Source organism: Entelurus aequoreus, linkage group LG02, assembly GCF_033978785.1.
Source record: "Entelurus aequoreus isolate RoL-2023_Sb linkage group LG02, RoL_Eaeq_v1.1, whole genome shotgun sequence".
Classification (NCBI taxonomy): Eukaryota; Metazoa; Chordata; class Actinopteri; order Syngnathiformes; family Syngnathidae; genus Entelurus; species Entelurus aequoreus.
This window is the reverse complement of record NC_084732.1, coordinates 49405828-49417390: the sequence shown is the minus strand read 5'-3', so window position 1 is coordinate 49417390 and position 11563 is coordinate 49405828. Positions and strand designations below refer to the sequence as shown.

Below are 11563 nucleotides of genomic sequence, written 5' to 3'. Positions count from 1 at the left end.
GCCAATGAGAAAACACATTGTACCATTAGAACACTGGAGTGATAGTTGCTGGAAATGGGCCTCTATACACCTATGTAGATATTGCACCAAAAAACAGACATTTGCAGCTAGAATAGTCATTTACCACACTACCAATGTATAGAGTGTATTTATTTAAAGTGAAGACTAGTTTAAAGTTATCTTCATTGAAAAGTACAGTGCTTTTCCTTCAAAAATAAGGACATTTCAATGTGACCCCAAACTTTTGAATGGTAGTGTATGTTCTACAGTAGTGATGACTATAATGAGCCCATAAATACAGTAAACACAGAACTAAACATAGTAAAAAAATGGATGGACACACATAAATTATCTTTGAATATAAATAAAACTAAGATAGTGATGTTTGGAAATCGCAATATAACGTCTGAACAGAAAATAAGTATGTTTGGTACCCAAATTGAAATCGTAAATGAGAATAAATTTTTGGGAGTAATAATTGATAGTAAACTATCATGGAGACCTCATGTCAGACATATTAAAACAAAAATCTCCAAAAGCCTCTCAATTATAAACAAAGCAAAACTATACCTCAATGAAAATGCACTCCGTACTCTTTACTGCACCTTGGTACTCCCATACCTTACATACTGTGTTGAAGTATGGGGGAATACTTACCACAACACAATTCATCCTCTGATCATATTACAGAAAAGAGCAGTGCGGATCATTCACAACGTTGGTTATTTAGAACATACTCATAATCTGTTTATGCAATCAAAGTTGCTGAAATTTGATGACCTTGTTAAATATAATACATTAATAATCTTGTATAAAGCATTTAACAAATTATTGCCGCCTAATCTACAATGTTTTTTTATAAGACGAGTGCAGGCTCATAACTTGAGAGGCTTTGGATATTTCTTATTGCTGAGAGCTCAAACCACTCATAAACGTTTTTGTGTGTCTGTATGCGGAGTAAAACTATTAAACAAACTGGACTTACAACACAAACAATGCCAAACTATTAATCGATTTAAACTATTACACAAACATGGGGTCTGGTTTAAATATAGAGATGAGGGTCTTTAATTTGACCTGCTGCTGTACTCTGTCTCAAAGTGTTAACATGTGCTCAATGTTTCCTTACCATTGTTGTCTATTACCATTATTGCTATGTTGTCTATTACCATTGTTGGTATTTTGTCTATCACCATTGTTGGTATATTCATTATTCCTACATTGTTGATACAAATTATTGTTAGTGTCATAATTATTGTTACCTGTCATAATTATTGTTACCTGTGGTAATGCCACTATGATACAACATCTAAATTATAATCCTTGAACAAAGTAAGAGTGAAACTCATGTGAATAATCACCGAATGGAGAACTGGGGGTGGGATTAAATAAATGATCTTCTTCCCACTCCCTTTCAGGCAAAACTGGACAATCATGCATTACATAATATGCATTACCTTTTGCATTATATTAATTTATATTATTATGTGTTGTCAACTTTGTAATTTTTTTGTTATTATTTTTTATGTCATTGCCTGAAATGAATAAATAAAATAAAAAATAAATGAATGAAATGATGTACAACTTAAGTTGTTCAATAGTCCGGGGTCTCCGTTGTGGTATTTTATGCTTCATAATGCGCCACACATTTTCAACGGGAGACAGGTCTGAACTACAAGCAGGCCAGTCTATTACCCGCATTATTTTACTATGAAGCCACGCTGTTGTAACATGTGGCTTGGCATTGTCTTGCTGAAATAAGCAGGGGCGTCCATGAAAAAGACGTTACTTGAATGGCAACATATGTTGCTCCAAAACCTGTATGTACCTTTCAGCATTAATGGTGCCTTCACAGATGTGTAAGTTACCCATGCCTTGGGCACTAATACACCCCCATACAATCACAGATGCTGGCTTTTCAACTTTGCGCCTAGAACAGTCCGGATGGTTATTTTCCTCTTTAGTCCGGAGGACACCATGTTCACAGTTTCCAAAAACAATTGGAAATCTGGCCTCGTCGGACCACAGAACACTTTTCCACTTCGCATCAGTCCATCTTAGATGAGCTCGGGCCCAGCGAAGCCAGTAGCGTTTCTGGGTGTTGTTGATAAATGGCTTTGGCTTTGCATAGTAGAGTTTTAACTTGCACTTACAGATGTAGCGACAAACTGTAGTTACTGACAGTGGTTTTCTGAGGTGTTCCTATGGTGATATCCTTTACACACTGATGTCGCTTTTTGATGCAGTACCGCCTGAGGGAATCGAAGGTCACAGGCATCCAATATTGGTTTTCGACATTGCCACCTACGTGCAGTGATTTCTTTTGATATTACGGACCGTAGATGGTGAAATCCCTAAATTCCTTGTAATAGCTCGTTGAGAAATGTTGTTCTTAAACTGTTCAACAATTTGCTCACGCATTTGTTGACAAAGTGGTGACCCTCGCCCCATCCTTGTTTGTGAATGACTGAGCATTTCATGGAAGCAGCTTTTATACCCAATCATGGCACCCACCTGTTCCCAATTAGCCTGTTCACCTGTGTGATGTTCCAAATAAGTGTTTAATGAGCATTCCTCAACTTTTTCAGTCTTTTTTGCCACTTGTGCCAACTTTTTTTAAAATATGTTGCAGGCATCAAATTCCAAATGAGCTAATATTTGCAAAAAATAAAGTTTACCAGTTTGAACATTAAGTATCTTGTCTTTGCAGTCTATTCATTTGAATATACAGTAGGTTGAAAATGATTTGCAAATCATTGTATTCTGTTTTTATTTACCATTTACACAACATGCCAACTTTACTGGTTTTGGGTTTTGTAGAAGTGTTATAGCAGCATACTAGTCTAATATTAGAAGTGTTATAGCAGCATACTAGTGTAATATTAGAAGTGTTATAGCAGCATACTAGTCTAATAGAAGTGTTATAGCAGCATACTAGTCTAATATTAGAAGTGTTATAGCAGCATACTAGTGTAATATTACAAGTGTTATTGCAGCATACTAGTGTAATATTACAAGTGTTATTGCAGCATAGTAGTGTAATATTACAAGTGTTATTGCAGCATACTAGAGTAGTATTAGAAGTGTTATTGCAGCATACTAGTGTAATATTAGAAGTGTTATTGCAGCATACTAGTGCAATATTAGAAGTGTTATTGCAGCATACTAGTGCAACATTAGAATTGTTATTGCAACATACTAGTGTAACATTAGTGTTATTGCAGCATACTAGTGTAATATTAGAAGTGTTATTGCAGCATAGTAGTGTAATATTACAAGTGTTATTGCAGCATACTAGAGTAGTATTAGAAGTGTTATTGCAGCATATTAGTGTAATATTACAAGTGTTATTGCAGCATACTAGTGCAATATTAGAAGTGTTATTGCAGCATAGTAGTGTAATATTACAAGTGTTATTGCAGCATACTAGTGTAATATTACAAGTGTTATTGCAATATACTTGTGTATTAGAAGTGTAACAGTGCATGTTGTATGTTTAGCCCTGCTCTTCCCAGTCTGCTCTGCTAAGCCTATTGAGCGAGAGCGTTGTTTTCCTGCCTCCAACCAACTGACAGCGGATAAATCCCCCAAGAAACACTGTCCCTGTGCAGGGGATCTCCACTGCCAGCATCTGGGGTAAGCACACATCCATCCATACATGTATTTATTAGTACCTCTATTATTTGTTTGTGTGCAACTTCCTGGCGTGTTAAAAGAACCTAAATTATTTTCAAAGTCCAATGAGAAGTTTAATCATAAATGAATATGAAAGAAAACTCAGATCTGAACACAATTAGCTCAGTTTGCAGCATTGGCAGCTGTAAAGCAGGAAAAAAAATGCTAAATGGGCAGTAATGTAAAAAAAAAACACCGTTATTGGCCATTAAAAAAATATTTTGTATGCTTGATGACTCATTAAGTCTCTCACTTCTAACAGGCGAGGCTCCATGTGTCTTCAAGCAGTCCACTCGAGTGAAGAGGACCTGACGGACAGCCTTTACTCAGCCATAGACTACGTCCTGTAAAAGCTTTGCAGACCTATACAAGAGAAACACAGCATGAAATGTGTTTTTCATGCTTACCTTAGGTTTAAAAGTCTGTTTTGTTAGTCAGTGAATAGCCAATTGTAGGTGACTGGCATGGAGGGTTCACTGGACACTCATCAGGTCCAAGCAGGGTTTGTAACCCCACTGCTAATATGCACTCAACTTTATGCACTTTAAACAGCATAAAAAATGTATTGCACATTAAAAGTTGTACAAATTCAATCACTGTTGCTGATATCAAGGATGAGTTGTTATATATATATATATATATATATATATATATATATATATATATATATATATATATATATATATATATATATATATATATATATATATATATATATATATATATATATAAATATATATTAATTTAGTCATCGATTCGTTGCACAGAGGCTACTTTTTTTTTTTTAAATAAGCCTTTATTTATGCCAGTATGCTGTTTTTTTTTCAATAAAATACTGGAAAGGATAGAAATGTAGTTTGTCTCTTTTATCCGATTATTAATTGATTAATCGAAGTAATAATCAACAGATTATGAAATTAGTTGTTAGTTGCAGCCCTAATATATATATATAAATAAAACATATGTAATCTATGCCAGCTGTCGCAGCTGTGCGACAGTATGTTCGCAAACCTCACTCCCTGACACCTTTTAGAGTTGCGCTGCACAACGAGCTCACATCTTGGGCTTTTGGCTTGTTGCCCATCGCACTCGATTCAATCTGTGCACTCTAGTTCGATCCCCGTGTAAATCAAAAACATTGCGACCAATGATATAGAAAATGACCAAAAAAATTAAATGAGGCAGGGCAGATGAACCACAATAATAAACAATGCACCAACAGAACATTGTATCCCATACATAATCAAAGGTAAGTATATAGCATATTGACATTAATATACAATAGTATATTACCATTATTCGATTTATATCTGCATTTGCTGGAGGTGTTTTGTTTACAGGTTGTAAACAAATCCAGTCTACATGTGTTTTGTTTACAAGTTGTAAACAAATTCAGTCTTTTAAAGATTGAATTTGTTGGCGAGTCATCGAAAGTTGTGAATCGTAAAATAATTTTCAAATTGGAAAAAAAAAACCTGAGGTTATGAAATAAAGCATTTTAATTAAATCCTAAAAACATCTCAAACTATCTTCACAGGATTTGAATTTCAAAACACCAACGGAAAAAAACAGAATTTCTTCTGATATTGGCATTTCTACAATGAACAGCTGGTGCCAGCATCAAAGCCCAGCAGGTCGAGACACAGGTGGTTTGGTGGCCTTTCTCCACCCTCTGGTGTCCATCTTATCAAACAGCAGTGGGTGGGGGCACCCACTCCACCTCCTGCTTGTAAGTCAAAAACCCAAATAAAAGCGAGCTCCCCTAAGTAAGTTAAACAAGAGATCAGGTAGTTGAATCAACAAATACAACTTAGGTTATTACAAACAGGTGTGAACGCAGCCTCAAATGTTGATTACAATTGAAGGGAATCACAATTTACAGAAAACAAGGCTGTTCAATTGAGAATCTTTACTTGGTGTTCTTCATTAGTAATTTGAAGCTCTTGGTCTGACAACCTAGTGGATGTGGTGTTGATCAAGGAATGAAGACATACCAATCATAGAGCAGCTTGCCTGATGTGTCATGCCGTAATGCTTGACAATGAAGTGTGAGAAGAGGAAGTGCAAGCAGAGAAAGTGTGACGAGTGAGACAGGATAAATATGTTCAGGTCTAGAACATTCAACGTTACGCCAATTTGTCCAAACAGTGTGTAGGATTCATTTTCTGGCAGGACTACCTTCTCAAACTCCCAATAAACTTTACAGTACGATACATCCAACAGTGTGCAATAGGGTTTCAGAGCTCAGAGAGGAGGCTGAGGGCATTCCACCTTCACAACACTGTTTGGCTTTCAAGTTTTTTTCGGATCGCTTATCCACACCTTGAGTCTCACTGAGACGGTCAGCCACTGGGCTGCAGCAGCCAGAAAATCAAAGTGACCCAGAGACGCTGTTGGGACTCAGTCCTGTCACGGGTCCTTGGCAGGGCCCCCGTCCAAGTAGATCTTAAGGGCCTTCTCTTTACGTGGTGAGTAGCTGACTCGATGTCCAGTCTTGAGCAGGCGGCTGCTCTCCTTCTTCATTAGTTCATTGCGCTCATCCTCTGATAGCTCCATAGGCTCCTCTGTGCTGTCCCTGCATACAACCACAGTAATGAAGGTCTTAGTCATGTACATTACAGTACACCTTCTCATTCACAACACAACTGATGGTCCCAACCCCATTGATAAAGCAAGAAATTCCACTAATCCACCCTGATAAGGCACACCTGTGAAGTGAAAACCATTTCAGGTAACTACCGCTTGAAGCTCATCGAGAGAATGCCAAGAGTGTGCAAAGCAGCAAAGGGTGGCTATTTTGAAGAAACTGGAATATAAAAGATGTTCAGTTATTTCACCTTTTTTTGTTAAGTACATAAATACATGTGTTCAGTTATAGTTTAGATGCCTTCAGTGACAATATACAATGTAAATAGTCAAGAAAATAAAGAAAAGGCATTGAATGAGAAGGTGTGTCCAAACTTTTGGCCTGTACTGTATATGTGTCAAGGATTCAAGCAACTTTATTGTCATACCAGCACACGAGATGCATTGCACGGAATTTGGCTCAATAAGTAATAAAGCTGCACTAATTAGTCAACATAATTGACAACGGCAATTCAAAGAAGACGAGTTTCAACAAAAACAAATCTGACAAGTCGTCGTGAAGATCTATGGAAGCAGCACAAAGCTGTCTGTGCTGTAAGGCTGAAACGACGCGTCGACGTCATCGGTTACGTAAATACATCGACGCCGTTTTTGTGCGTCGACGCGTCGCATAATGACGTCACACTACCGTCATGGCGAAGCGCAAAGCAGACGATCAAAGAAGACGATGCGAGCGGTGCGAGCGAGGGGGAAAAGCATGCCAAAAGTGGTCAAAAGTGTGGGAGTATTTCAATAAACGGCCTAATAATGTTGTTGTATGCACACTGTGTCGAGCGGAAATGGCCTATCATAGCAGCACAACGGCTATGAACGAACATTTGAAAAGAAAACCATCAACTAGTCAATCGTCCGTGCGAGCATACGTTGTCATCATTACACAAAAACATGAATGTGTCATTTGTATCTGCTAGGGGTGTAACGGTACGTGTTTTGTATTGAACCGTTTCGGTACGGGGCTTTCGGTTCGGTACGGGGGTGTACCGAACGAGTTTCTAAGCTAAAACTAAAGTCTTAACAAGCTGCTTTGCTCCGTCTGCCTCTGTCTCAGCACGCAGCATTGTCCCACCCACACAACCATCTGATTGGTACACACGCAGCATTGTCCCACCCACACAACCATCTGATTGGTACACACGAAGCATTATCAGCCAATCAGCAGTGCGTATTCAGAGCGCATGTAGTCAGCGCTTCAGCGTGGAGCAGATAGGTGTTTAGCAGGTGAGCATCAGGCAGCAGACTCTCCCCAAATGATAATAAACACCACCCAGTCAACTACTAGTAACATCACTATGAGCCCGTTGACCTTCTAGAAACTTAAACTGCAGCTCAGCTCACTCGCAATCCTGGCTTGAGGTGAAGGCTAATTAGCTCTCAGTTCCAGCCACATCGACCCCTTCTGAGCGCCTATTTTCAGCTGCTGGGAATATTGTAAACAAGAAAAGAACCAAAGCAAGTAGACATGCTAACCTTTCTTCATTACAACTGTTAGACACTCACTGGAATGAGTAGAATTGGTTATTGTGTACTGTGTTGGACTGGATGTTTATTTTGCACATTTTAAAAGCAATACTTAATGTTTACAGTGCTCCAGAATATTTAGATTGGCACTTTTTTGTATTGGATGTTTATCTTTATTTTTGCACATTTTAGCAAATAAGCAATACTTTCACTTTTGTTGAAATGTTTACACTGTTGTTACAGAATATTTCGTTTTGCACTTTTTTGTATTGGATGTTTATCTTTATTTTTGCACATTTTAAAGCAAAATAAGCAATACTTTTAATTTTGAAATGCTTATACTATTGCAGAATATTAAGATTTGCACTGGATGTTGACTTTTATATTTGCACATTAAAAAGCAAATAAGCTACTTTTAATTTTGTTAAATGTTAAAAGTTTTAAATGTTTACATTGTTACAGAATATTTAGTCATGTTGTTGTCAATGTTGACTGAGTGGCCATACTTCTTTTTTTTTGTAAATAAAAGCCATGCCTTTTGAAAAAACGGGCCTACATTTATTTTTTCATCTTCATTTTGAATAAAAAAATAATCGGTAAAAGGAAAAATAATCTATAGATTAATCGAAAAAATAATCTATAGATTAGCCGATTAATCGAAAAAATAATCTATAGATTAATCGATAGAAAAATAATCGTTAGCTGCAGCCTTACTGTGCTGCTAGTGTTAATTGTAGCAACCACAGCAAACGTAAAGCCACAGGACTGATGAGAAAGCGTTAAGAGGCAACAATTCGAAAGAAAAGACTACAGTACGAAAAAACTTGACTAAAGCGTAAAATAATTGTGTTGAACTATATGGTTCATCTGGAGGCACTTCAAATCATTTTTAATTATCTATTAGTGGACAAATTGCACTTTTTTCTTTGAACCAAGATTTATTTATCTTTTACAATGGAATGTTGCCTTTCTATGAGGCTTACTTATTGTACTGTTTTATAACGGTCATAGAAAAATATAATTATATTTATTTTAGTCAATCAACAAGAGATGTGACTAACAGCAATGCATAATCTTTCTGGCTTAGTTCTATTGACCTCATTTATAGCAGTTTTGGACAGGTAGTTTTTATTTATTAATGAAATCGTATTCAGAATGTTTGAGTCGCTTGTTTATCAATGAAATAATTGAAAAGTTTACGGTAAATAAAAATAAAATTTCAACTTCTTTTAACTCTACATAATTAAATTGTTTTCATGAGTCAGAATTATAGTAGGGAGTGTATTTGTACTCAAATTATAGTTAATTATGTAAAGAAATAGTCAACATGAATCATTTTCCTTACAATAAATGTGTATATTTTGGTAGCGTGTATGTGCCATTTTGGGCATAAGTGTGAACTGTTCATTAATTTCGTCTCACAAAATCTTGTGCAAATATATATATAAATATTGGTTATTGATATCGGTAAATGATTGTAAAGGTCTGGAAATGGGTTCAAATTTCCATTATTGTGCATGCTTATGAAAAACCCTAACACTACTGGAATAAAATACTTCAACTGTCATGTTTGAAACACATCTTGCAATTTAAGTCGGTTGATTTGTTTTTCACTGCGGTTATATACAGTACTTAATGTAATTTAGTAAAACCATTAGTTTTGCAGTAATTTGTTTCTTTTGTTGCAATCTAATTTAAAACACGGTATGCCTGCTTCCTCCCACCTTCAGAGACATGCACACGGGGATAGGTTGATTGGCAACACTAAATTGGCCCTAGTGTGTGAATGGTTGTGTGTCTTTGTGTTGGCCGACTTGTCCAGGTTGTACTCTGTCTTAAGCTGGGATAAGCTCGAGCCCCCCGCGACCCCAGAGGGACAAGCGGTGGGAAATGGATGGACTGAGGTAAAATAAACCTAAAGACTCAATGTCAACATGTAGGACAGATCATGAACAATCGTATAACAAGTCAAAAAAATATTCGCTGACCAGTCAACAAATTAAATAATCGTTAGTTGCACCTTAACGAGTAGCACAGGAACGATTAAAAAAGCATTTAGGTGAAAAGTAGCTAACCTGTAGAAGACCACGGCACCATCGTCACAGATATACAGAGGCCACATGTTTAACGTTGACACCTTGGGGTTCCAGTCTAAATCCTGATGGATCTCCAGCACTGAAATGTCACAGGGAAATGTTCCTCGACCCTGCACATAGCAACATGCAAGGACTCGCAGTTAAAACTTAAACAGAAGTAAGTTAGATCAAATGAGTGGGAGGAAATCACACACCTTGGCAAACTCAAGCTTTTCAAGTGGAATTTCACTGATTTCACTGAGCTACAATCACAACAAAGAAAAAGCTTAGTTGGAGCAACTTTAACTATTGTGAGGAGCCATTTCAGCGCACCAAATGCATACCTTCTCCTTGAGTTCTTCGACATTGCTGCTCTCCAGAATGATTTCCTGGAAGGAACCAAGCTTCATTGTAGCTGGGCTCCACCTACGGGTCAGGACGGCCAGCTGAGACATTGATTTCATTTTCTCGGGCTCTGGGAAAACAATCAGTACACTTTATGACAGCACTTTCAGTACAGTACTGTATATTTCTCAGATATGAGTTACCATTAAGGGCTTCCAGGAAAACTTCCCAGTTAGAGGAGATGCTGATGTCTTCCTCATATACATGGTAATCAAGGAATACGGTGCCTGGATTCTTCCATGTTTTTTTCCTGAGACGCACCCTAAATTTAGAAACAAAATATGTGTTTAGGTGCTGGGCTTTAACTTGTGCTCGTGTGAACTTGTGTACATGTGTGGGCATACTGGTCAATGCTGAGGTCAAGCTTGCACTGCTCTTTTAACAGAGGAAGCAGCTCCTCTTTAGACTGTCTGACAGTCATGCCCTTGGCAAACACAGTGTCCACGAGGAACTTGCATGGCTACATAAAACAATTGGAAGACAACATTCAGCTCTATAATCAGATCACTTGCACCAATAAAATCTGTTTTGCTTTGCCTCTCACCTCCTGTTCATTTACCAGCAGTTGATACACTTTCACTCTGTATTCACCCTTTTTAAGTGCTCTCCCAAGGCGAATGGTTATCTGCAGTGTGCAATGAAATGTAACGTTACATGGCACTAAAACATAACCAAATGAAAGCAATTTTGATCAATAATCCTGACCTTGTTATCGTCAGAGAACGATGACAGTGTTTCATTGAGTCTTACACTCTCAAACTCCTGGTTGTTGGCGTATACCCGAAACACTTTGAACTGGGTCGAAGCAACACCCACATAGGGTTCCAGGTTCTGTTTGAACGCTGCCAATGTTATCCTCTTGTCCACATGAACCGCTAAAACTGAAGATTAAACAGTTTAACACGAGCAAAAACTCTCAAAAAAACAAAACATTAATATTTGCATGGTATTGGATTATTTTAGCACAAAATATGTATATCTATGTCAAAAAGCTATACAGTTCCTGCTCAGAAACATACATTATCAGCATATAGGTAGTGTTTAATGCAGTCTAGTTAATAGCCTCTTCGAAACATGTCCACTGTAATAGGTAATTGTGGAAAAGCCTTCTTACTATTGGAATCTTTGCTGAGGGCAATGAAACTTCACCAGCACATGAGTCCGTATCAATTTATAGCAGCATGCATGTCATCAGAGCCAAAAAAAAGGCACAATTAACTAGGAGATTCTAAAATCACTAACTAGAGACTAGCATTTTATATACGATCAGCTTTTTGTGACATTTAGACTGTATAGAATTGTGC

At 37.3% G+C, this 11563-nt stretch overlaps 2 protein-coding genes across 4 annotated transcripts in view; one reads left to right on the top strand and one right to left on the bottom strand.

The window, feature by feature from the left end:
* The window catches only part of dkk3a (dickkopf WNT signaling pathway inhibitor 3a), a 22423-nt gene extending 18133 nt beyond the window's left edge, over positions 1-4290 (top strand). For all 3 annotated transcript variants that reach the window (XM_062028522.1, XM_062028513.1, XM_062028506.1), the window contains 2 exons: positions 3501-3636; positions 3938-4290. In XM_062028522.1, coding sequence (XP_061884506.1) covers positions 3501-3636; positions 3938-4025 — 224 coding nt within the window. In that variant the 3' untranslated portion in view covers positions 4026-4290. The remainder of the gene's footprint in view (positions 1-3500; positions 3637-3937) is intronic.
* Positions 4291-5156: 866 nt separating this feature from the next.
* usp47 (ubiquitin specific peptidase 47) overlaps positions 5157-11563 on the bottom strand; it is a 32669-nt gene continuing 26262 nt past the window's right edge. Inside the window, exons 21-28 of the mRNA XM_062028408.1 lie at positions 10965-11140; positions 10804-10884; positions 10604-10719; positions 10403-10521; positions 10199-10329; positions 10070-10117; positions 9855-9985; positions 5157-6250 (exon numbers count right to left, since the gene is read on the bottom strand). Of these exons, the coding sequence (XP_061884392.1) occupies positions 6085-6250; positions 9855-9985; positions 10070-10117; positions 10199-10329; positions 10403-10521; positions 10604-10719; positions 10804-10884; positions 10965-11140 (968 nt within the window). The 3' untranslated portion in view covers positions 5157-6084. The remainder of the gene's footprint in view (positions 6251-9854; positions 9986-10069; positions 10118-10198; positions 10330-10402; positions 10522-10603; positions 10720-10803; positions 10885-10964; positions 11141-11563) is intronic.